At 35.8% G+C, this 27,989-nt stretch overlaps 1 protein-coding gene and 4 pseudogenes across 1 annotated transcript; 3 read left to right on the forward strand and 2 right to left on the reverse strand.

Annotated features, from left to right (window-relative positions):
- Positions 1 to 415: 415 nt before the first annotated feature.
- Positions 416 to 26,520, forward strand: LOC120216014 (annotated as a pseudogene).
- LOC120216018 lies at positions 2,925 to 10,995 on the reverse strand (annotated as a pseudogene).
- LOC120216017 lies at positions 11,954 to 12,537 on the reverse strand. Its single transcript, XM_039213537.1, has one exon. The coding sequence runs from the start codon at positions 12,504 to 12,506 to the stop codon at positions 12,093 to 12,095; it is 414 nt and encodes a 137-aa protein (XP_039069468.1). The 5' UTR covers positions 12,507 to 12,537; the 3' UTR covers positions 11,954 to 12,092.
- Positions 17,235 to 25,233, forward strand: LOC120216006 (annotated as a pseudogene).
- On the forward strand, positions 25,707 to 27,644 carry LOC120216011 (annotated as a pseudogene).
- The last annotated feature ends 345 nt before the right edge of the window (positions 27,645 to 27,989 follow it).

The following is a 27,989-nucleotide window of genomic DNA, read 5'->3' on the forward strand; positions in this document are numbered from 1 at the left end:
TGGAAGATGAAACGGACACACAAAAACGAGTAAAGAATCCATAGACTATACGCCTCCAGTTCCCTATAGTTTCCTCGCATATTCTCCTCCTTATACGTCGTCGTCCCGAGTTCACTCGGTTTCTTTGTTTTCTGTCTCTGATTTTGCAACGAACTGTATTTTTATTTAAGTGAAATCAAACTCAATGAGCTGTTATTTTGAGATGAGAACTCAGTTTTTCATGTTGGATGTCTGATAACGGGAAAACTGTGACAAGTCTTTAGTAATGGACGTTTGAATTTGATACTGGAATTCAGACCACTGAATCATATATGTTGATGCTGGTTTTGTGCATTTAAGTTCAAAGCATGGGCATTTTGGCTTAGTCCCATCATTTTCTTTTTCTAGCTGGTTCTGATATTTTACTATGTCAGCAGGATACCGTGTTTGTTAACGTGGTTGCTTCAATCCAATACCGAGATGAAGGCACAAGATGCTTTCTATAAGCTCAGCAATACTAGAGCCCAAATCCAATCATATGTATTTGATGGTATGTATACTTTAGATTTCCTTAAATTTTGTAGAATGTCAAGTATGTGCCATGTGCTTATTTTAAGTTTATCAACACTTGTTGCAAAGGAAATCTTGAAATACAACAGAAACGATGAAAAAAGAATGAAGAAATTGCTTCTTGATTGTATTACTTGAACACTAATTTACAGCTTACAATTATGCTTTTATACAGCAGCGTATCAACTCCCTATAACAGACTAACAACCTCATAACCGTCTAGATTCTAGAACTCTACTAACTTCTGATCTAGAACCTTCACACAAGCTGCCTCGTTCATTCTAGAACTTCCATACGAGCTGCATCACTCATTCTCTCAACATTCCCCCTGCTTCTTCCCCTCTTCAGCAATCAAACACACATTCACCTTATCACGAAAACTACTAAAGATAGCTTTTGCTAATGGTTTTGTCAAGTCATCAGCAACTTGATGAGCTGCTGGAACATAGCTTACACATAATTGATTTGCAGCTATCTTTTACTGAACAAAGTGCACATCGAGATCTACATGCTTGGACTGTGAGTGGTACACCAGATTAGCACTCAACGCAATCGCACTAGTGTTATCACACCATATTGTTGGCTGTTGGCATTGAGACAGCTTCAAATCAGTGAGCAAAGCATCAACCCATGCTACTTCAGCCGCTGTGTCCGCAAGGCTTCTGTACTCAGCTTCCATGGTTGAACGTGACACCACCTTCTGTTTTTTAGCACTCCAAGTCACCAAACTTTCTCCAACGAAAACACAGTAGCCCGACATCGATCACCTATCATCTGCACATCCACCCCAGTCAGCATCCGAGAAGGCTGATATACGCAGTTTGCCTGGAACAAACCCCAGCCCATAGTCCAACGTTCCAGCTAAATAACGCAGAATGCGTTTAGCAGCAAGCAAATGATGTTCTCTTGGTGCATGCATATATTGTGCCACTTTGTTTACACTAAAAGCGATGTCGGGTCTAGTATGACACACGTAGAGCAGCCCTCCTACAAGGCTTCGAAATTCACGTGCATCAGCCAACGGCTGCCCATCATCCTTCTTCAACTGCGAGGATGCAACCATAGGAGTAGAAGTACTCGAGGCCTTAGTCATTTTCGCTTTTTCAAGCAACTCTAGAGTATACTGTTTTTGACTAAGAATCAACAGTTGATCATATCTCTTAACTTCAATGCCTAGGAAGTAATGTAGCTCCCCTAAATCCTTCAATGAAAAATGATTCTTCAATAACACGACCACCTTCTCAATTGCACTTGAAGACTGCCCGGTTATTATTATGTCATCGACATATATTAAAACATATGTTGACACATCACCTGCTGTCAACACAAAGAGAGAAGCATCAGCTTTGGACTCTTTAAATCCAAGCTGCCCAAGACTATTTTTTAGCTTTGCATGCCAATTTCGTGGAGCTTGGCGCAACCCATAGAGGGACTTTTGCAACTTGCACACCAACTTGACGCCATCAGCTGTGTATTGTTCAAAGCCAGGTGGCTGTTGCATGAACACGTCCTCACTCAGCTCACCATGGAGAAATGCGTTATTGACATCGATTTGCCTTAGTGGCCATCCCTCAGAAACAACAAGCGCAAGTATGATATTCAACGTAGCAAAGCGCACCGCTGGACTGAAGGTCTCCTTGAAATCCTGCCCAGGGACTTGAGAATACCCCTTAGCAACCAGCCTAGCCTTGTATCGCTGAACTGTTCCATCAGAATTACGTTTAACCTTAAATAACCATTTGCAGCCAACAGCAGACCGACCTTCAGGTAACTTAACAAGTGTCCATGTGCCATTACTTTGAAGAGCAGCAAGCTCAGCATGTACTGCTTCTTTCCACTTTTTTGACTGCAAGGCATCATTGATCGATGCATGAAGCACCTCATTCAAGGAAGTAACAAGAACTTTGGGTTTAAAAACGCGATATTTGCTTCTCGTTAACATAGGATGTTGATTAGTAGGCACCACATCTTGTTCAGCTGAGACTTGAACACCAGCATTGGGCACAACTTCAGATTCTTCATTCGATAACTGAGTAGGCTCATAACCGCTTGACTCAGCTTCATTGACATTTATAGCCGAGTCAGCTTCAGCGTGAGAAGTAGAGCTAGCAACACTAGCGTGGGAAACAGAATCAGTATTCTCTTGAACACTGGAATCAGTAGCATCTGCATGCGTATGTGACGACTCGCTAGAGTGTGTAGGAAAACCAACCACCGTTCTTATCCTTCCACAAGAGGGAGCATTTTGCAAAGGTGCGGACCTCCATGTAACATCGAGAGGCTCCGACTCGGACTGTTTCTTATATGCAAAAGGGAACACATGTTCATCAAATTTAACATGCCTAGAGATGAAAACACGACCATCTTGACCAAGGCATTGAAAACCTCGATGCTGCGAGCTGTAGCCCAGGAAGACATACGGGGCAGACCTAAACATCAATTTATGTTGTTGAAATGGCCTCAACTGTGGGAAACAGCGACACCCAAACACACGTAGTGTAGTGTAATCAGGTTTAGAACCAAACAACTTTTCAAACGGTGAGATATTACCTAACACTCTCGTAGGTAGACGATTAATCAGGTGTGCAGCTGTAGCCACAGCATAGGACCAAAACCGAAACGGGAGAGTAGCTTGAGCTAGCAATACTAGAGCCAATTCAATCAAGTGTCTGTGTTTGCGTTCGACCACGTCGTTCTGCTCAGAGGTATGTGGGCATGTGACTCGATGCGAAATACCAGCACGAGCTAGCTCACACGACAACCGTCTAAATTCGCCTCCCCAGTCACTCTGAACAGCCTTGATAGACAAAGAGAACTGAGTAGTGACCATAGCTTGGAACAATCGAAACGCATCAAGGGCTTGGGATTTATCCTTTAGCATGTACACCCACGTATGTCGTGTACATGCATCCACAAACGATACATAGTATCGATAGCCACATGACGATACATGTGCAGCACCCCAAAGATCAATGAACACAAGTTGAAACGGAGTATTGTACATAGTGGTGGAAGAACTAAATGGCAATTTGTGACTCTTTCCCATGCAACACGCAACACAAGTTTTATTCAAACTACTAGGGATGTTAACATTGATTGAACTACATACATCTTGCAATGTTTGAAAAGTAGGGTGTCCTAAACGCCTATGCCAAAGATCAAACTCACTAGAACCAACAACACTGGTTTTATTACACAAGAAAATTTTTGGTTCCATAGCAAAGGTATACATCCCATCATGTTGTTGCCCTCGAAGGACCACTGCACCAGTTGCTTCATCTCGAACAAAGCATTCATCAGCATGGAACTCAATGAAAACACTGTTGTCCCTAGCAAGCTTCGAAACCGAGAGCAAGTGTTTTGTTATTTTTGGCACATGTAATAGATCACTCAATATTAAAGCTCGAGAGGAAGCATTCAAAACAGTTTTACCAATCGAGTTAACCCCTAGTGAACCACCATTACCTACTAGGAGATTACCTGGGCCAGAGAACTCAGTAGAGTGCATTAGCTTGGAACCATCTGGGGTAACATGGTGAGTTGCCCCCGAATCGATAACCCAATGTTCACCCGAAGCCACGTTTGCTTGAGGTTGACTAGACGAGGTCATTTGCTTTGCATTGCAGCAAGAACATCCTGATGAATCAAACGTGGTACAATTAACAGTACCAGAATCATCTTTGGATCGCGACGAGCCAGCTGCTGCATTAACCCCAGGGAAGTCTCGATCAAAACGATACTAGCACCGATCTACAGAATGCCCATTTTTCCTGCATAACTGGCACTGAAGTTGTGTACGACCTCGACCACGTCCACCGGATCGACCACCATGAGCCGAATCAGACGAATCAGATGCTACTCGTCCTTGAGCCACATGAGCGCTCATGGGGAGATTCTCAGGCTGCGAATCAAATCCCGCAATCTGCGTTTCCACATCAACGAGCATGGAGTAAATCTGATCCAAGGACAGAGTCTCACGTGTAGTAGTGATGACTGCCATGAACGGCTGGTATTCACGCGACAGTCCTTTAAGAATACTCACAATGTGCTCAACTTGAGACACTGGGCTTCCACACGACGCAAGCGAGTCACAAATTTCCTTAACTCGAGTGAGATAAACTCGCATAGAGTCATCGCCTTTTTCATGGACTGAAGCTTATAGTGTAGGTTCATGATCGTGGTGGTGGATCGATTAGCAAAAAACTGTATAACCGTATTCCACACAATAGCGGCTGACTCGGCACCAACGAACTGCGGCAACAATGGAGCACTGATCGTGGATAAGAGCCAGGATGCAAGGGCACTATCTTGAGCTATGAAGTCTTCATAGGCTTCATTAGCAACAGTTGCACCGTTTGCATCAACGATCGTCTACAGAGGAGCTGTTGACGAGCCATTCAACAAACTTTCAAGGCGGTGGCTAGGAACTGTAAGTAGCACCTGTTGCTTCCATAGAAGGAAGTTCATCTCATCGAGCACCACGTTTACCAAGCACCACGTTTACCCGTTTGTTGGTAAACATGCGAGCTGATGATGAGGATGAATCACCGAAGAGAGCCATCGTAGCTTCAGCAGAGATCTCCATGACCGAAAGCGAATGATACCATCTTGAAATACAGCAGAAACGCTGAAAAAAGAATGAAGAAATTGCTTCTTGATTGTATTACTTGAACACTAATTTACAGCTTACAATTATGCTTTTATACAGCAGCGTATCAACTCCCTATAACAGACTAACAACCTCATAACCGTCTAGATTCTAGAACTCTACTAACTTCTGATCTAGAACCTTCACACAAGCTGCCTCGTTCATTCTAGAACTTCCATACGAGCTGCATCACTCATTCTCTCAACAGGAAATGTTAGGCTAAGTGGCTCTGTTGGGGTGCGGGATGCTAATTTGGTTTTGGGTTTTTCCTGCACTGCTTAGGTTACAGTCTTGTATTAGTAGCAGTGGATGATTACTAGGAATCTAGTTGCCATATTGCATCTTATGAAATATTTCAATAAGGATTTCCTTATAATTTTCTTTTTGAAAATTTTAAATGATTATTCCTTTTTACTGTTTCATGACTAATCTGGGTTTCATTTTGTCATCATCTTGTGGAGAGGATGTGAATCTTTGATATGTAGTGTGGTCGCAGTTTTCAGTCTTGAGGAGTTTGAATGTTGTGAAGAATCATCATGTGCTCTGAACTTTTAGCAATGTTTTTTTGTTTGTTCATGTCATCTCATACTCTGTCGTAATTAAGTCAACGTGGTTGTCGATCACTGTTCTGCAAACTAATGAAGTTACGATACTTTTAGTTATTAGGGCAAGTGTTCCTAAGCTGGAGCTGGATGCAGTATTTGAACAGAAGAATGATATAGCAAGAGCTGTGGAAGAGGAACTTGAAAAGGATCGCTCTGCCTACTTGTTTTAGGTTTGGATTAATCAAGTTTGTGCAAGCTGAAACTTACCCATTGTTTTGAATCTTCAGGCAATGTCACATTATGGCTTTGAGATTGTTCAAACTCTTATTGTGGATATCGAGCCAGATGAGCATGTGAAGAGGGCAATGAATGAGATAAATGCAGGTACGATACATGCAGCTTTGTGAATAATATGTATTTATTTCACTGTTTTGTTCGCTCTCTTTACCTTAATTTATCGAAAATGTACCTTGTCTCTGCTAACTTTTGGTGTCCTAGCTAGCCTGAAAATCATTAGAACTATATATGTACCGCATGAAGAACCATTTTTGTTGTTGAAAATTTTAGCTTGTCTAACAGAGATATTGTAAATAGGTCTGATATACGTTGTCTTGTTATAAATAGCTGCTAGACTGAGGGTGGATGCGAACGAGAAGGCTGAAGCAGAGAAGATACTGCAGATCAAGCGAGAAGCAGGAGATGTGGAGTCAAAATATTTGGCCGGGCTTGGTGTAGCTCGGCAGCGACAGGCTATCGTAGATGGACTTAGGGACAGTGTTCTGGCCTTCTCCGTGAATGTTCCTGGGACAACATCGAAGGATATCATGGACATGGTTTTTGTGACACATACTTTGACACAATGAAGGAGGTTGGAGCGTCGTCAAAATCCAACTCTGTTTTCATCCCACACGGGCCAGGTGCTGTTAGGGACATCGCTTCTCAAATCAGGGATGGCCTTCTTCAGGCTGGCCAGAGCAACTGAATAGCCGAGTATTGCATGGCAGTTTGGGCTGCCCAGCAGTGTCTTTTAATCATTCTACCTAATAACAGCGTTTGGGCAAGTGACCATTGTCCTTGATGAGTGATGATTGAAGTTTGGCCGAATGGTTATCCGTCTTAAAAAGGTTTAGGTTCAAGGTTGGTGTTTCCTATATAAATCCATTGGAGTTATTTTCTTTGTACAAGCAGAATGATAGTCGTATTAGCATATATGGTTGTGTATGATTCGGGTATTGCAATTTTATGAATCTGTACCTAACACTGCGTCAGTTTATGAATATATGTGTAAAGGTTTTTATGGCGTTTTACCCAAAGATGTGACACAATATACATGTATGTGTACATGGACACACCCAAAAATGTTGTATATCAAATGAATATTTTACTTAATAGCTTTGCCTTTGCCTAGGCTTGAGTGCCAAGGCCAATCCAACTTTAGCACTCTTTTCAATTGCTATGGTGTCCACCTCTCCGGATATTGTGATGAGCGATTTTGGGCACCATTCGTGCTGGATCAGAGCACTTGCTCTGCCAAAGTTATTCACACGAGCTTTGATCGTGGTCAACGGGTCGAGAGCATGCTGCATACCGATTGTGAGAGTGTTCTCGTTACTTGAAAAGCTATGCGTCAGCTCCGCACCGACTGCCGTGTATGTGGTAGTAGGAAGCACCAAGTGTGTCGCCTTTATCATTCCTGTAGTTAATCAACAAAAATACCTCAACAAACCAGAAGCACGACAAGTAGAAACAATAGAATCCACTAGGGCAGATATTTCAAGGTAACTTCCATGCTTCGGAACCAATAGTTTAAGTAATTAATGACCAGGATCACATAGAGCAATTCAATTAAAGTTACATAGAAGAGAAATATGAGTGCACATGAATTTATGTAAACCTAAAGGGTTATCCCTAGCTCTGCTGAAAGAATTACTTACAATGCCAAGGAAGCAATGAGGTCGGAATGGGTGAAATTCAACCCAGCATTCAGTTTTGTTAAGTTCCCACTGGCAGTGTCAAATGAGAGATCAGTCCCAACAGTGACAAAGTTGTTTCCAACCACACCAGAGAAGTTAACAAGGGGGTTGCAGTCAATCCAATGCTAGTGCTTATGCCAGCATATTCATGTTGGTATTGCAGTTCCACCTGTTTCAACGACAATGAAAACCTTGTCATGATGACAGAATGAAAGGGAAAAACAAAGCTACAACACATTCGCTAAACCATGATGCTGAAAATGTTGGTATCAAGAACATAAAGTACAACAGTAAGGAAGTCCCCATTACCTTGCCAGACCTTTGATCAGGGACAATGCAACTAAAGATTGTCTTCAAACCCGGCCATGTTCATCAACAGTAATAGTGGTGAAAAGCTAAAAAATATTTAAAAACCCAAAAAATAAAGATTAGATACTATTAAAGTAAGGGTTAAATTCACCATTACGAATGAGTAAAAAATGTACATGACAAAAACATTCCACAACTTTGTATTCATCATAATCAGCTAGCATTCGACCATTATAAGCATATGGCATTCAAAATTAAAGGCTTATCAAATTGTGCGAAAAAAATGACAACTTACATTAGAATTAGTGTCAACTTTCACATTGGTTGTGATGTTCTTGTTCTTCAGCTCGGTACTTATATCACCCAACAACAATTCACCTTTCTTAGTTCCAGTTGATGTGATTGCCTAAATATTCATCAAATTGAAGAATAAGGATATCAATTATACAATTAACATAAAAAATCTCCAGGCCAATCACAATGTCATGCAGGAAACAATATTTCTGCAAACAAATTCAAAGAGAGATCAACAATGATAAAGTTCCAATATAATAATGCTGATAATGATAACAATAATAATATGCTGAAATTGCCAAACATATTTTTCAGCAAACGCCATAGACTTAATAATCGATAAAAGAAAGAGAGATCAACAATGATAAAGTTCCAATATATGAGTCATTCATAGTTTCATACAAAGAAAATAAATCAAATAATAGTGCAAGCTTCACAAACTCAGCCGGAAAGGGGATCAATGTTTAAATATCCAACAAAAAGAATTAAAAGAAGAAACTCACAACTCCATTGGAAGTGTAAGTAGTGACAGTGAACTTGTGGCTGGCCTGGTAATCCTTGTAAAGATGATCTAAATTAAATTAAAAAAATAAGTGAAAATGAAAAAAAAAAACCAAAGATAAACTAAGAAACAAGAAATTTTAGCCACGACGACCTTCTGATTTTTTGCAAAGAAATATTGAATCAGTGGTTGGTGTTCTCAGCATCCTCGATCAGTTTTATAAAGTCGCTGGACTAAAGTTGAATTCATCAAAATGTGAGATTTTTGACGCGGGTATTCATTCTAGAACCATTGAGAATTTAAAACTGTTCACTGGGTTTTAATTAGGTAGTCTGCCTGTCCGTTATCTCGGAATTCCCCTTGTCACCCTCAAGCTAACCGAGAAGGATTGTCAAGCTCTAATAGACAATATCAAGCACAAGCTCCATTACTGGTCTAGGAGAAGTATCAGTTATGCAGGACGTCTAGAGCTCATAAGATCTGTCTTATTCAATGTCTGCAATTACTGGTGCAAACAACTTGTACTGCCAGCCTCAATTCTTAAGAAGGTGGAACAAATCTGCTCCAGGTATTTTTGGAAAGGAGCAGATAAATCTGCTGCTGGTGCTAGAATCAGCTGGGATAATGTTTGTCTCTCTAAATCAGAAGGAGGATTAGGTCTGAAGAATATTAAAATTTGGAATAGAGCATGTCTTATTAGCCTAATTCGGAAAATACTTGCGGGCGATGATTCTCTGTGGGTAGCATGACTTAAAGGCTATGTTTTTAAAGAGCAAGACTTTTGGCAATTCCAAGCTGGTGTAAATGTTAGTTGGGGTATTAGCAGAATTTTAAAATTGTGGACTGAAGCTTTACCTATTCTTTCAGTCGAACCCCTGCAGGTTAGGGAAATATGGGACTTGATTCGATTCAAAGGGTAGAAAGTCTCTTGGCATAAATTAATTTGGTTCTCATTGCATACTCCAAAGTTTAGTTTGATTGCTTGGATGACTATACTCAACAGGTTGCCTACTAGAGATCGACTTCTTAGAATGAGAACTTGCACATAAGATCTTTGTGTCAACTGCAGCAATTCTCAAGAGACAAGGGACCATCTATTCTCGCAATGTTCACTGGCAGTAGGACTCTGAAATTCTATTTTGAATCTTAATGGGATGAGTCATCATTCTTGACATGGAATGAAATGGTTTCAAGGGCAAGTCCTTCATGGAAAGGGAGGTCTCTTCTTATCACCATTTTGAAATTTCTTGGACTGCTTTTATTTACTTTCTGTGGCAAGAAAGAAATCAAAGATGTTCCAAAGACATTATAGAACGGTTGAATGCTTGCTCAAAGAAGTTAAAGACATTGTTGGAATCTTTCTTAGGAGTACTAATAGTAATAGACTAAATAGTACTAATTTAAAGTTTTGTAATGTTTGGGTATAGTCTAACCAATCTTTTTGTATAGGTTGTTCTTTGATTTTTGTGTTAAGTAATTGGTTAATTGGTTGTAATTGAACTTGACTTTGGTTAATAAAAACTGAATTATAAAAAAAAAGTAATTTTAGTTTCACCTCTGGCCTTTTTGCCGATATCGGTGTAGAGACTAGGGATGGCAATGGGTCGGGTCGGGTCGGGTTTTTGGGCCATTCGACCCGACCCGAGAAGAAAGGGTTCTCCACCCGTGACCCGACCCGACCCAACAAATTAATGTTTCACCCGACCCGACCCGACCGATATATGACTTAGAAACCGACCCGACCCGACCCGACCCGAAATAATAAAAAAAAATTTAATTCAATGAAAACAGTGACTTAATTGAAAAAAATTATATGGAGGGATATTATTGTAATTATCCCTAAATATATAAGATAAAATTATATATTTTTTCGGGTCGGGTCGGGTCGGATTTTTTTTTACCCTAAACCCGACCCGACCCGACCCGAACAGTGCAATTAAAAAAACCCGACCCGACCCGAACCCAAATTTTTTTTTAAAAAATCCGACCCGATCGGGTCGGGTCAGGTCGAAACCCGTCGAATTCGGGTTGAGTTGGTAGATACCAGGGCCTTTTCCCATGCTTCTTTGTTTTTTTCCCGAGAAAATGGAGAGGAAAATGAGAGAAACGAGAGCTGGTTTCGTGTGATGGCTCTTCGTTGTTTACGAAACACACGGAAGAAAAATAAAGCGAAAGAAAAAAGGATTAAAATAATTAATAATATTTGGTGATTATGGAACGTCGATCATGTGGAGAAAAATATTCCCTATTCTTGACCGTTGATATCAACTCCATGGTTGTTGCGGCCTCGGTTGTCGAGGAATCTAGATTGGGCATATTCGTCTACATAATATCACGTTTCATTTATAATTTAAAAGAACCTTATATTAATATATTTAATTATTTATAAAAAGATAATTTAATTAATTTTTGCGAGTATACCTGCATAAAATTTAAGTAATTTATAATTTTAATTTTTTTTCAAGGACATGTGTTATAATTTTAAAATTTATTTATGAAATACTTTAATAAAAATTTTCAGTTATTATAATTAATTATAAAATTATTGTTATTATCGATTAATAATTTATCTACAAGTTTTACTCCATTTAATATGATATTTTCATGATAATAATTCTTTTTTAATACACATTTAATGATTAAATTTGGTTTCACATTTAATGATCTATGTTATATGTAAGAACGATCATTTTACTCTAATTTGATAAATTTTTTATTCAATTCAGTTAGATCAATTTTTTTATTTTAAAATTTTAAGTTTGAGTTAGGTCGAATTTCTTTAAGTGTGAAGTTGAATTGAGTAAGATTCGATCCAATATAATATTATAATTATATCTTATATATTTAAAGATAATCATAACAATACTCTTATTTTATTTTTTAATTACCGTCTTATTTTACATAATAAGAATGAATTGTATATAAATATATATAGGTCGTGTTGGATCGGATTGAATAAAAAAACTAATTTTGAATTAAAAAACATGTTAAGTTTCAAATCAGATGAAACTCTCGTAAATTCGAATTATATTAAATACATATAAAAAATTTGATTTTTCGAATCAAATCTAGATGACTAAAAATCCAATCGAATTCAACGATATCAATGACTAATGATGTCATGAGATAACCCTAAACCCAACAAAACTTAATTTGCATTTATATTTGAAATGAACTTATTTGTTGCTTCATGGAACAAAGACTTGACCCCCCATTTACTCAGAACTAAACAAAATCATAAACTAGCTCAACTCTTGTAAGAAATCAAAGATTCAAGCAGGAAGTTTGGTGGATTCACGTTCCACGGCAATCTTCAAGAGGCTGCCTTCTTCCAACACCATTTGAACCGGCAGGAACCCCATCCCGCTCGCCATAGCAAGCATCATCCGCTTGGTCTCCGACTTGAACTCCTCCAAATCCACCTTCCCGCTCGAGTCATGATCGAACTGCACGAACAGCAACTCGTGAACGCGAGCCAGCTCCCTCGGGTCCGTCTCGACGTCGACGCCGAAGTGAGTCTCCACCACCCTCAAGCTCTGTAATTCCTTCAACAACTCCGCGAAAGAAAGCAGCCCGTCGTGGTCGGCGTCCAGGCGAGCAAACCGGTCCGCTATCGAGACGGTGAATGCTTCCTCGTCTTCGACGAAGTTAACTATGGTGGCACTGTCCAACACTTCCACACTCATCCTCTCAAAATACAATGAATTGTTTTTTATGAGATTGTTGGCTGTGAAAGTTGGACGCTTAAGGCATTATTTATAGTGTTTGTTTCTCGGGCTTTCCTAGTCAGAATACGTTGGCATCAAGTAGCACTCTTTAGCCCGTTCGAATCTTATTTCCACGGTCTCATTTTTTCTCATCCGCGTCTTGTGTGTTTGTAATTACTAATTAATTAAGCACTAGCCATACAATGGGCTCAAACAGTAAGAATCAGAGAGAAAAGGAATATTCTTCGTGGGGAGAGAACTGTAAGCCACGAGGCAAACCCGGAGCCGACATTTTAGCTTTGCTTCTACGCATCTTTATCGACTGCTCTTTACAGTATCAATTGAAATTCTTCCATCAACATAGTCGATTGGAATATTTATATATATATATTTTATTAATATAGGTAAATTTTTTATATTAAATGTTCACACTTATGATAATTATAATATTCGAATCTGATTCTTCAAAGAATAATAACAATTATTTTATCACGAAAGATATTCGGTTCGAATAAAAAATATTATTATTATTATTCTTTTCGAAACCATTTTAATTTTTTTTGGTTTCCTAGTGAAAAATCATTGATGGACTCATCGCTAACAATTCTTCATCCAAACTAAAAGAATAAACCATTTATGATCTATGGGATGAAAATATTATCGTCAATATAAATATAGAGTAAATCTATCAAGAATACTGCGATTCGATAAATAATTATTTAAAGATTTCATTATAAACCTCTTCTTGAATTGCAATATCCTAAAATTGATATCAATCATTCTATGATCCATATTTATACCTTAAACATGATAGAAAAAATATTTTTCTTTTTAAATTAATTTTCTCAAAAATCTTTTTCATTTTCTAATAAACATCATCGATCAATAATTATTATTACTATTTGTAATTTTCTGTCTAAATTAAAAATGAAATACTTATATAATCACATAATTTTATGATGAGTTTACATTTTTAATTGAAAGCATTGTTGACGTGTCAGTATATATGGTTTCACATAAGATTTTTGTTCTATATGATTAATTCATCTTTTTAAAAAAAATTTAAGGGTAAACTGCATAGTGGTCAGCAATTATCATATTATTATTTTGTCACATAAATTTAGAAACTTGCAAAGACCACTAGTGTATATTCATTAATTTCATTTTGGTTATCAATGAAATTCCATCACCGACACTTGTTACTATGTTACAGTGACAAGTGTCATCATATTTAGATAATGGTTGGGTGGAATGAATAAAGTTCTACTACGCATGTTACGTATCACATCATACTATTAAAGCGACGTTTTAAAATGTTATTTTTTAATTACCACATCATCTTTTATTTGTCAATATTTTTAGTTAATTTTATTCAATCAGTTAGGTAGTGACATTTTTTATTAAGTGGTCTCTAACCCCTTTTTTTATTTCTTGCATAGAATCTATTTCGGTTCTTTATTTTAATCTAGTTGTGAGAAAATTGAAAATATTTCCTTGTTCTAAGATCTTTTATCTTTTCCTTGAATCATTGGGTTTAGACATTACTTCGGCGATATTTAATCATTTAAAAAATGGCAGATGTCTTTTTTTTTCTTTCTTTTTTATCAAAAATCATATGAACGATTTATTCCTGCATGATACTTTTGATTGAAAGAGTTTTACGAATTCCAACAAATTACCTCTGGATTGAAAATAGTTTGAATCGGAGCCTTTCGATTTATATTTCTATATCAAAAATAGACTTATGAAGTTGTTCCAACTTATTGATTTTTATTAACTAACCCTAGATCCTTGCCCTTGAAAATAGGTGTTTCTCTTTGAGCTCCATCATGTACTATTTACATTACAACCCAAAAAAAAGTCGAATTATAATAGAACAAAGGATGTAGAAAAAAGCATCTTCATTTCTACATAATGAACAATGGTGAGTTTTGACATCCACAAACGATCATATCCTTCAAGTCACATGTTTTTTATCACATCGTTTCAAACGAAGTTTTACCATAACTTCATCTAGTTTGGAACATTGATTCAATTATGGGATCATGAGTAGTCATCGATTCATCGATCAATAGTAATCTATCTATACTTCTTCCTTCTAATGACTATGAAATCAATATAATTTAGGAAGAAAAAGGCTCAATAAGAATTCAAACTAACCCATACGGTATGTCACCACCTATTGAATCAAAAGATAGAAATCATTCTTGAATATGCTCCTAGTGTGAATTGATCTCGAATATCTTACATGAAAAACAAATCACTCAACTATTGAGTTAAACTAGTCATTTGAATAAATTTCACAACATTTTATATTTTAACTTATATAACAATATCACCACAAAATCAATATTTTTCGATGATTATAAGATTCAAATTTGGGACACTTTAAATTAATCATCGAAAGTTTAATCACTTACCAATAGTATGTTTTTTTATTATACCGAATTTAATATTTACTTAAATGATTATTAAATTAAAATTAAATTTTCACTTTATTTAGAAATAAAAATAATTAATAATTCATATTTTTTGTTATAAAAATATATATGATATAATTATAAAATGCATGTTTATAATATTATAAAAATATTTAGTTATTTTTTAAAACTCAATTAATTATTTATTTAAAATAAAATTATTTTTAAATTATCTATTTAATTTTAAATAATTTAAATTTAGGATAAATTATACTTTTATTATCCAACTATTATTTTGATTCCGTATAATATTATTTAAAATTAAATAGATAATTTAAAATAATTATTTCAAATAAATAAGATGATTTAAAAAAATATTTTAAAAATTTTTCATAGTATTATAAATAAACTTTTTAGATTAATTTATATAATTTTATAAATACATAAAAGTAATTATTTAATATTTTTATTTCCAAATTAAGTGGTAAAATTACTCTTTAATTTATGATGATACAAGTAAGTATTAAGTTTGATAATAAAATATATTCACATTATATTTGAGCAACTAAACTTTCGATCATTAATTTAAAATATCACATATTCGAATTTTATAATCATCGTAAAATATTAATTTTGTGGTGATATTGTTATATAGGTTAAATACAAAATATGATAAAATTATTATAAATGACTAGTTTAATTTAATAGTTGAGTGCCTTATATTCACTAAGAGGCTTAGGTTCAATTCATGGTAAGAGCAATAATTTTTTTTATATTTTATCCTAATAATTGGTAAGTCGTGTCATCATTTAATTAGTTGAATAAAATTAATTAATAATATTGGAGAAATAGAAAAATGATGTGGAAATAAAAAAATTGACATGTCATGCCACATCACACTATCGTTAATGTTTTTTTTGGGGAAATAAAGTTTAGTTATTAAAATGAAATAAAAATGGTAGTATAAATACTAAACGTATAATTTCTCTTTTTAATATTTACTTAATAAGAACAATTTAACTAATGAAACGTTTCATTACGTCGTTTTAGTGGTATGTTGTGGACTGCGACGTGCGATGTAAACTCATCCTAGGATTCAAACATTGTCCTTGATAAACCTTTTCACAACCGATCATTGCGCTCAATTGCACTATTCGTTTCCTCGTTAACAATATTTATATTTCATTCCTAAACTTTTGAATGAGTTAGAGGTATTATAAGAATGTTTAAAATTCTGATGATCAATTTTAAATGATGATTATAATTTAAAGACGAATTTAAAATATTTTAAAAAATTAAAATCATAAAATGAAATTAAAATTTTAAAAATTATTTTAGAACGATGATTATAATTTGAAAATACTTTTTTATTTTTTAGAAAATATTTTGTTGTTGTTTTATAGCACAACTATTCGTTGCTTTTATGGCACAATTTTGTATCTCGTTATGATAGTTTGACATTTTTTGTTGTATTCATCACAACACGTCTCATAATCAAGAAAGATTGACGATATCACATAGTTATATTTCTTTGTGTGACAATCTATTGATATATTTAAAACCGTTCGTGGAATTTTCTGTAAGATTGATTCTCTTAATCTCCACGCTTGACGTATACATCCATATTATGTTTATGTTAGAAGAAGATTGATAAATATTGATAATTATTAGCTTTTTGGATATGTTTAATTTTTTCCCCAAAATTTTGAAATTTCATGTTAGAATTGTTTTTATTTTTTTATTTAACGAAGATGTGACTTTTTATGATAAAATATAAAAAATCAATATTTTATAATTATAGAATGGAGACGTTAGAATCACAAACAAACAATAGCAATATTGATTCAATAACAATATAGACAAATGATCCATGTGACTTAAAAAATATGTATATTTAGATTGTTAATTTAAAAAATGTAACCTTTCGCCGAACACCCTACTCGGATTTAGAAGCTTTTCTTTAAATGCGAACTATGTGGAAAAGGTAAGCTGGTTACCGTGCTCGATTGGAATATCTCAAAAGCCAAAAATGGAGGCGTGTATGATCTACTCAACTTAAAAGAGGGATACACACACATTCCCTTCGCGTTATTTATAAGATTACGAAATTGCTGGGGCTCTGATCTCCATGATATTTTCGTTTTGTTTGGTTTGGTGCCAAATTAACGACTGAGAACAAACGGTTCAGACTGTTCAGTAATACAGTAATCCGTTATCATATCATCAACTCTCTCTTTTACGAGATTCCGCGAAAGAAGTATCGAAGTCTACGTATTTCCACTTCCATTGGCGGCCGACCATGGCGGCGGTTACCGTAGATTCTCTTCTCCAGAATCCTACCTCGTTTCCTCCAAAATCAAGGTGTTGCTGAAACCGCCTCGCTCATCGGATTGTCCTCGAAATCGGATGTTTCTCCTCTCTCGAAGCTCTTGCTTTTGTAGCTTCAAGCCTCGCCGGACGAGTCATGTCGTCAGAGCCAACTCATCGGAGACAGCTCTTGTTGACAACTTCGACACCTCTTCTTCCGATGACGTCTTGCACAAAGAGACTTTCCCGTCAAGCGAATTGAAAAGGTTTTCTAATCTTCAGATTTATGTATTTGTTAGTACTGTGGAATAGCTTTTGCTTGATATGTACAACAAATTTAAAAAAGTTTGATGTTAGTTTTGTAAGTTCGGCTGATCAATGAAGCTTAATTCAATACACTGTAATGATTCCTGAGGAACGTACTGTTTCAATTCGAACAGAGCTGACTAATCTATTATAGTATCAGTGTAACTTTGGAGAAAAGAGATTACTGATAATTTGAACAGAGATCTGAATTCGGTGTCGGTTTGATTAGACGTTCTCTCTTCTTTTGAGTGGTTATTAATTTCTTTGATTTGAGATCTTAGGTGGAGGGGAAAATTTTCATCAGGTTGGATCGATCAAAAAATCAGCGGGATTGGCAGCTTACAGTAGGATGCAGTCTTCCAGGAAAATGGATTCTTCATTGGGGAGTTTCTTATCTCGGCGATAGTGGCAGGTTAGCCTTGATCCAAAGAGTTCCTTGGATGTTTTTTGTAGGTTAAGGAATTGAATTTTATTCGTGCACAGAAAGATGCTATTTTACTGTTGGGGAGTTAGTTAGCAAAAGAAAAGGGTATTTAGTACTTCTTTTATGTGTATTAATATATTGTCTTTGAATTTTGCAGCGAATGGGATCAACCTCCAAAAACATGAGACCTCCTGGTTCAATTCCCATTAGAGTATGCTTTGACTTCTATTTTTTTTGTATGAAAGTCTCTGCCTTTTCATTATGAACATAAATGTATTAAGTGAATCTTTTCAGGACTATGCTATGACACTCCCTTGAAGAAACGTCTAAAGGAGATATGTTTCATGAAGTAAAGATCAATTTAATCCCAGCAGTGAAATTGCTGTAATACATTATGTCCTGAAGGTTTGTATTTCCAATGAAGTGATCTAGAAAATGCTTTTACATTAGATATGCTAATCATTGGTCAATCTTATTATTTGTGTGATAACATGTTGCTGCAGGATGAAGAAACTGGAGCATGGTATCAGCACAGAGGTAGGGATTTTAAGGTGCCTCTTGTGGATTACCTTCAGGATAATGGCAATACAGTTGGAGCGAAAAGAGGGTTTGGTGTATGGTCAGGTGGCTGAAAGTGTTATATTGTTTTCTTGCATGACTCTCAACTTATACAAGAAATCAGTTTCTGCTATTAGTTTAAATTCATCAAGGATAACTTAAAAAAAACAAATTCTGGTGTGATAATGCATACCGGTCAGCAGTCACTCCTGATACAGTATATATTACAGATCACGAAATCAGAGGTTTGAACTGATAATTAATTTTTTATTTCTTAATTTACTGAAAATGGGTAGGATTAACATCACTGAAATGACTTCATTCTTAATCTTATCTTCATTTTCTTCGGTGTGGTCTGCGCCCAGTGCAATCATGACTTATGGTTAGGGTATCAGAGATTGAATTCTTCCTTGTTCCCCAAAGTCTCTTAGGCGCAGTTACAGATTGATATAGAATAGTGAGTCAAGTGGCCTACTTGCTGATATTTATAGGATCCCATCTGAGCCTAGTTAATGGGATGTGGGTCTGGGTGGGAACACAGTGGACCATTCTTCCACCATATCTTTCATGTCCTCTATGTTCCTTGTTCAGTGATATACTGACATGTTTCCTTGGTTTCTCCTGATCCTAGGTGCTCTGCAGCAGTTCTTTAATGTGCTACTTAAAGCAGAAGCATCTCCTGCTGATTGTCCAAACAACAAGAACAATGAGTCCAAGGACACTAAAAATAAAATAGGTGTCTTGAAGGGTTTTATGAGGAGCAGTCCATTGTAAAAGAAGTTTCTGTCGGTAACTTAGTGAGTGTCGCTGTTAGGAAGTCTCCTGAAACAGCAAAAATTGTGTTGTATTTGGAAACTGATATACCTGGAGATGTTGTAGTTCATTGGGGTGTTTGCAGAGATGATGCTAAAAGATGGGAAATTCCTGCTGCCCCATATCCACCAGAAACAACTCTATTCAAGAACAAGGCTTTACGCACTTTATTGCAGGTGTGAATTATGATTATATATATTTTCAGTGAGAACTTAATTGTAGGCTAAGTTCTTACTATAAATAAATAGTTCCATTCTTGCTAAAACATGTTAAGTAAGCTTATGCATTCCTATTGACATGTCAGCAAATAGTTTTTACCGATTTCACACTTTTGTTTTCCTTTATTTCTTGTGATAAAACAAAGAATATAACTGTTTGGGACACAGATGTAAAGATTTTGTTAGATTGTGCTGGAACATCTCTATGTAGTAACTTAAGGATGAAAATATCATAAGAGGTCACTAAGCATAGGAAATGAATGGTATGATCTTATTCTTTCTGCACCAAAGTTCATGTTTCTTCCTTTTAGTTTAGTAGCTGTATGTTAAAATAACAGGGAGTTTTGACTAAAATGAACTGACTGCCTGGTCCTCTCTGATAATTTGAAATGAAGTTCAGGTCTATGATTCAAAGCAATTGATGTTTGGTGTACTGGAGTTAAGTTTTTTTCATATAGCTAGGAGAAAGGATATTGAGTTTACAAATTTGCTATTTATCAACTGTGAATGTTTAAAAGCATCTATTTGCAACTTTCCCCCTGTCTGACCCTCTTGATTTAGAAAATTTATTTTATTCATTTACTGTTCTTGCATCAAAATCCTTCTTTTGCAGCCAAACGCTACAGGAAACAGATCGGGAGCATTATTCACTTTAGATGAAGAAGTTTTAGGATTTCTTTTTGTTCTCAAGCTGGGCGATAACACTTGGTTGAAATTTAAAGAAAATGATTTCTATGTTCCTCTCTGCTGCATGTAGTGTTCTGGGTCAACATGGCCGATCTGAGAGTACAAGGGAAGAAATTTCTAATAAATCGTATACTGATGGTATCATCAATGAGATACGAAACTTGGTTAGTGGCCTTAGCTCTGAGAAGAGTCAGAAGACCCAAATAAAGGAAGCACAAGAAAGCATTCTTCAAGAAATTGAACAGCTAGTGCAGAAGCTTATAGCATCTTCCGAAGCTCCATTACAACTTTTCCCGAGGAAGATGTTTCAGAAACTGATACTGGTACAACAAAGCCCGCTGTTAAAATATCCTCTGGAACAGGCACAGGTTTTGAGATATTGTGCCAAGGTTTCAACTGGGAATCTCATAAATCTGGACGATGGTATATGGAACTCAAAGAAAAAGCTTCAGAAATATCTTCACTTGGGTTTACTGTGATTTGGCTACCACCACCAACAGAGTCTGTCTCACCTGAAGGATACATGCCAAAGGACTTGTATAATCTAAATTCCAGGTATATATTACAAGCATGTAGATGATGAATCTTTCGGAGTCTATCATTTGGTGTTTGGACTAGGTCATAGAAGCTGAAACTTGCAAAGATGAATTTCAATTTCTTTTACATAACACGTCTTTTTTTTATTATGATATAATAGTTATAACTAGGATCTTTTTTCGGGAAAAGAAGTGATGAAACTTTGTGTTTTTTATGTTTGCTCCAGTAGTTCATATAATGTCGGCTCCAAGTATCAGATTTTGGCCTTCACTTCTGCAATTTGTTGTTTACTTGATTTAACTGTCTGTCATGGTAAAACTAAATGAGACTTCTGTTACACTTATTAGTTTAAAATGTAGGTTGCACATACCTATTGAACATTCAGATATGTATAAATCAGTAGTTATTTCTTGCATATGAAAGAAATCCTGTGTTACATGCTCCTCAAAGGGCCTAAAGCAAAACATTGTGTAAATTTTCTTGATTATCAGATATGGAACTATTGATGAGCTGAAAGAACTTGTGAAGAGTCTCCATGAAGTGGGTCTGAAAGTTCTCGGTGATGCTGTATTGAATCACCGTTGTGCACACTTTAAAAATCAGAATGGTATATGGAATATTTTTGGAGGTCGCTTGAATTGGGATGATCGTGCAGTGGTTGGTGATGATCCTCATTTTCAGGTATTGATGTTTTCTTTTGTTATGGAAGCTTTTGAGAAACACAAGGCATTTAAGAGGTTCATGGATAGCACATCTTAAATTCCTTAGTTTCCATACAACTGAGTTGTTGCACGAATTCCTATATGCGTTACCAATTATTTTGATTGTTTTAGGCTGAACATTATTCATCTAGTTTCATGTCCGTGTCTATGCTTGTTCTCCAAATTTTCAATCTAGACCTGAAGAATATTGCTTATTTTAGGCTTGATATGGTGCAATATTTTGAGTGAACTTTATGCATCTGTTATATTGATGTTCCAGAGGGTATATGAACTTGTATTTTTCATACAGGGCCGGGGCAACAAAAGTAGTGGAGATAATTTCCATGCTGCTCCAAACATTGATCATTCCCAAGAGTTTGTGAGGAAGGATCTCAAAGAATGGCTTGGCTGGCTGAGGTTAAAACTTGAATTTCATTTCTTTCCACTATCCAACTGTAACATGCATGAAAGGATTACTAAAGCATGCATTTTCTTAGTTTGATCGTGCTCTTGCCCTGTCAAAAGTTACGGTATGGACACTGATTGATAGATACGAGTATTTGGTTTAAAACTATTGACCACATTGCCTTGTGTTGTGTCAAAATATTACTTAAAACCTTCTAATTTGAGAATATATATAATATAGGCATTATGAAATATTTCGATATTTTTGCAGCTACTACTGATTGTGATGATTGTTTATATAATTGTATATACTGGCAATAGGATTATTACATAAATGAACTAGAAACACAGTTTCAGTTATATTAATTAGTATATATATCCTTCGTTTCTAACTACATACATTGCCCAACAGAAAAAGGGTGTACTGATGGAAAAATTTTATTCTGTAATCAGACAAGCTGCAACAGTGGTTCTTTGTCACAAGTTCCCAACCCTAAATATTTGAAAAATTCTACCTTTTTCCTTTCTCAAAAAGAAAAAGAAACTTTCCCTGTGTATGGCCTAATTTTGCATAAGGTTTTTTTGTGAAAAAAAATATCTATTCTGACGATGGATTATCTTGGAATAACCACTTCAACTTTCCCCTTCTTTAATGAACAAGTTCATCTTTTGTTTCTTTCAAGAATATTCCTTGGTTCATGTTTCTCCATAATACATATTTCTACTGCCTGGGTTTGTTGATGTGATATTTTACTGGCATTTTGTAGAGAAGAGATTGGTTATGATGGCTGGAGGCTGGATTTTGTCAGAGGATTTTGGGGTGGTTATGTCAAGGACTACTTGGATGCAAGTGAACCTTACTTTTCTGTGGGTGAATATTGGGATTCTCTTAGTTACACATACAATGAAATGGACCACAATCAAGATGCCCATCGGCAGAGAATTATCGACTGGATCAATGCTACTAATGGAACTGCTGGTGCATTTGATGTCACAACCAAGGGAATTCTTCATTCGGTATTGCACCTAGCTTTTATGGCATGCGTGATATTCTGTTATCTTTTGTATCATATAAACATATAAGAGGTCGAGAAACTCATAGAGAAATGATATTTTTTTCCTAACCGGCGCTTCCTCGTCCTTGTTTGCCCTTAGCAATTATTTCTAGTTATTTCTTTCCTAAAGTAGTAAGGCACCGGAAATATTTACGGATAATTGTTTCACTCAGGCTCTGGAAAGATGTGAATATTGGAGATTATCGGATCAGAAAGGGAAGCCTCCTGGGTTGTTGGATGGTGGCCATCTCGCGCCATTACCTTCATAGAGAATCATGACACTGGTTCCACACAGGTTTTAATCTCACTCAAGTCTTTCACTCTTACACTGAAGTAATCCAAAGAATGTATGATACATGCAAAATCAAGTGCATGTTATAATAACACTTTCCATGAAACTGAGGCTTGATGAAATTGTTGAAGTTCTGTCTTCCTCGTCTCATATATTCACTGCAATTTGACTTGAAGGAGAAAGAACCTTGAAGTTCAAACTGTGAGTCTTTGAGGGTAGAGAATGATATTTTTTCCTTCTTTAATCCTTTTCTATTGCAACACACTTGAAGGGTCATTGGAGGTTTCCGGGCGGAAAAGAAATGCAAGGATATGCTTATATCTTGACTCACCCAGGAACACCGGCCGTGTTCTACGATCACATTTTCTCTCATTATCGATCTGAAATCGCTGCCCTTACCTCTATCAGAAACAGAAACCAAATCCATTGCCGGAGTACAGTGAGTATCGAATACTTTCACTTCATATTTGAGGACTAAGGTTTATGTAGGAAGCTGTTCCAAATAATTTCCATTTCTTTTATACTAGAGAACTAACACAATCTGATCTACTTTGTAAAGAGAGAATACTAACTTCATACCGTGACTTATACATTCCAGGTTAAAATTGTCAAGGCGGAGAGGGATGTGTACGCAGCCATCATCGATGAAAAAGTTGCGATGAAGATTGGACCGGGTTATTACGAGCCTCCGAGTGGTCCTCAAAGATGGTCCGTAGCCCTTGAAGGGAAAGATTACAAGGCCTGGGAAACATCTTAAACGTAAACCATTGGCATTATATATTTTACCAGTGTATATATCCTATACAGACGTCAACCATCAAGTTGAAGAACGTCGGCGGCGAGGGTGTTGACCTCACCGATATTATTTGGCATTGTTGTACCATTTTTACTCGGAAATACGCTTGGGGGGTGGGGGGATTGATTAAAGGCAAGGCTAGACCAGGTGATTATTGAAGCCAGTTAGCTAATGTCGAAGGAAATAGTATACTTTGTGGTTTATGCATGAATAGGATATATATATTTAAAAGTATAGCGTTCCGATGTTACTTTGTTATGAAATAAAATACTATTTATTCATATTACTAAAATCTTAGTTGCGTTGTGTTCCTGCGGTCCTCTCTTGTAAAATAAAATATATTTATAATTAAGAGAGAAAATTATAGGTTCTCTTTCTTCATATAGTAATAATCGACGTGAACCTCAAGAACTTCGTGATGAACTTAACCCTAATATTTTGCTAAAGTGCGCACAGCGTTATTAAATTATATTTTAATAGTTTTTTATGTCAGTTATTAATTTATTGAATTATTATAAAATAATTAGTCTGATGTCAATAAAATATTTATTATATTTATTGAGTTTTATAAAATTTATCATATTATTAAAAATAATTATTAAATATTATTATTTTAATGTTGTAATAATTGTTATATAATCCATCATTTTGTGTTATCTATCATTAGAGTATTACAATATGATTAGAGATTTTCTAATGGATGGTTAGTAAAAAAAAACATTTCACAATCAATATTTAGATAATATTAAAAAGAGTGACATCAATGATAAAACAAGATATTGCCCTCTGAGATTTTAAATTTGAATAATTATATCTACAAAATGTGTAGATTAAAAGATAAATTTGGGTCAATAAATTTTAGGGTAAATTATGTATTTAGTACTTAGACTATTAGTTTTGGTCTATTTTAGTACCTGAACTTTTAATGTTTCAAAATCATACCTAACATTTAGTTTTCATTTCATTTTAGTACCCCGCCAAAAAACATAACACGTTCAGTACCTAAAATGTTAGTTTTGGTCCGTTTTAGTACCAAAACTTTCAATCTTTTCGAAGCTTAATGTTAAATTTTGAACTGGGGTACTAGAATGAAAAAAAACTAAAGTTTTTAACAGTAGATACTAAAATAAAACAAAAACTAAACTTTAGGTATGGTTTTGAAAAAATTAAAAGTTTATGTACTAAAACAGATAAAAACTAATAGTTTAAGTACTAAATGCATAATTTACCCTAAATTTTATTCCTAAATTATAAGTGGGCTACATATGTCAACAAAAAATAGCAAGGGACCTTATAATTAGGGATGGAGCAACTTCCATCTAGTCCCATAAGAAACTGTAAAATTACCAATTAATCCAATAATGAAACTATACTTTGACCTCCAAAAACATATAATTTCTATTTTAACCCCTAGAAATTCATGGCATAATATACACTTCATTCTTGTCTTTGGCTGATGTTGTGAGCATCGACAGGTTTTGTCCTAAACATCAGACAAATCTCAACAACAAAGGAACAGAACTAACTTAAAAAAAACGTCAAGTTGCCGCGCCTGTTTATATAATCTAAACCACCACTTTTCAGTTTCTCATCGACCACCACCCTGCACAAACCAAAACTCGATCATCTCATAGGCTCCCTCGATTTTTCGAGTTTTTTACATCCATGGAACTCGTCACCGCAAAATCCAAATCAAGCCCCGGAAGAACTCATTCGTTCACCGTCAAAGGCAACGCTATCGACACGAAGTGCATCAAGCGACGCCGAAGAGATCACTCCAATGGTGCACTAGGCTGCAATAATCAGCAGCTACAAGGTGATCAACCTATTGCAACTACAGTGAAGAGAAGTTCAAGATTCAGGGGTGTCAGCAGGTTTGTAACGTGCACTTCTTCTTCTTCTTTTTTCTCTTCCTTTGTTACAATGCTTCGAACATGTAAAGATGCGACTGATTATTACGGGCCGAAACAGACATCGATGGACTGGCAGGTTCGAAGCTCACTTATGGGATAAAGCTTCATGGAATCCAACACAGAGGAAGAAAGGAAAACAAGTATTTTCGAGTTATGAAATCCGGGTTCTCGTCGAATACATAAACATATTTTGCTAATGCCATGATTGTTTAACGTGTCCTCTGGTTGGACCTTTGATGAATTTTGCTGGATGGAACAGTTTATCTTGGTGAGTCCTTAATTTTGGAGCTCCAATTTGTTTGTTTGTTTTTTTGGGAGAAAAGTAAATTAAATGGAACACTTTTGGTATTTTATTAGGAGCTTATGATGAAGAAGAATCTGCAGCTAGAGCCTATGATTTGGCTGCAATCAAGTACTGGGGAACATCAACTTTCACAAATTTTCCTGTAAAATTACAGTCTTTGCTGATCCGAGAGTTCTTTTCATTTCTTTGATGCCATGAAAATGCATGTCTAATTATACTATATTTGCAGATATCTGATTATCAGAACTAGTTTGAGATAATGGGAAGTGTGACAAAAGAGGAATACTTGGCCTCTTTAAGAAGGTAATTTCCCTTCAGTATGTCAAAATATCACATTATATTATTGATTATTCAGACTCCAGTATGAGAATTCAGCACAAATATTTTAGGAAAAATGAAAAGTTGGAATTTTTTTCTGTAATTAATCATGGGTTTTATAGGAGAAGCAGTGGGTTCTCAAGGGGAGTTTCCCGGTACAGAGGAGTAGCAAGGTAAACGTATAAGGAGACAGAACTAGACCATTTCTTTTTATCAAAATGTTTGAAAAATAATGAAACACTAATTAAGTTGTTTTACTAAATGCATTGCAGGCATCATCATAATGGGAGATGGGAGGTAAGAATAGGTAGGGTTTTTGGAAATAAATATCTTTATCTTGGAACATACAGTGAGTTTTTTTTATTTTTTTTACTTCAGACAATAAATTTTGTCCGGGGTTGATCTCGAGTCTAAGTTCGAGCTAGATTTAGAATAACGAACTCTCGATAAAGTCCGATGGCACGTTGTCTTATTGCAGGTACACAAGAGGAGGCTGCACATGCTTATGATATTGCAGCAATTGAATATAGGGGGGTCAATGCAGTACCAACTTTGATTTAAGCACATACATCAGATGGCTAAAACCAGGAGCCAATGAAGCCCTTATTTCGGATCAAATTAAGACAGCCGCGGCGTCTAAGCCGCTACCGCCAACATCAAACTTTTTCCCGGCCGAGCAAATAAATGACTTGGCTCTCTTTAACTCAAACGCCGTTAGTCGTTGTCCCAATTCATCATCTGTTCCCTCGACGGCACTAAGTCTCCTCCTTAGGTCTTCAAATGTTCAACAAACTAGTCGAGCAGAACTTGAATGCAAATTACGATGAAAAAGAAGAGAATGGTACAAAGGAGATGCCCGAGGTAGGAGTTGAAAATGTCCCTATTAGGTGCTCCGCAACAAAAGTGTACTGTCTGGTTTAGAATCCGAAGAGAGTAAGCTTTCATTATATGATAAAAGAGGGCAGTCCATGTGAAATGGTGCCTTAAATCTTTTAACTTAACCGCCATTGATTGTTCTGAAAAAAGTAGGTTTGAAGTTGTTTTTCGTTTTGTCCTAATGTTGACATAATGAATCCTTGCAATTGGTGACACACCAGTGCTATGAAGAACAATGTAACTTTCTTTTATTTTATCATAAATTGGAATCATTCTTAGAACGTATCTGATACGAATATATTTAATACGAACATAAGATTATACCCGTGACCGAATATGTATCGAACACGAGAAATTTACCGAAAGTTGGGAGAATAAAAAACACATAATCAGACTAAACTGAATCGAGTGCTTGTTATGTAAGGTTTACAGATAAACAATGTGAAATAATTCTGCCATTTAGGTACCTAAATCTCCTGTACTTGAAATTCTTGTTTTATTGATATGTGTACCGTAATATTACTTTTCTTTT

Source organism: Hibiscus syriacus, unplaced genomic scaffold, assembly GCF_006381635.1.
Source record: "Hibiscus syriacus cultivar Baekdansim isolate YM2019G1 unplaced genomic scaffold, ASM638163v2 tig00110156_pilon, whole genome shotgun sequence".
Taxonomy (NCBI): Eukaryota; Viridiplantae; Streptophyta; class Magnoliopsida; order Malvales; family Malvaceae; genus Hibiscus; species Hibiscus syriacus.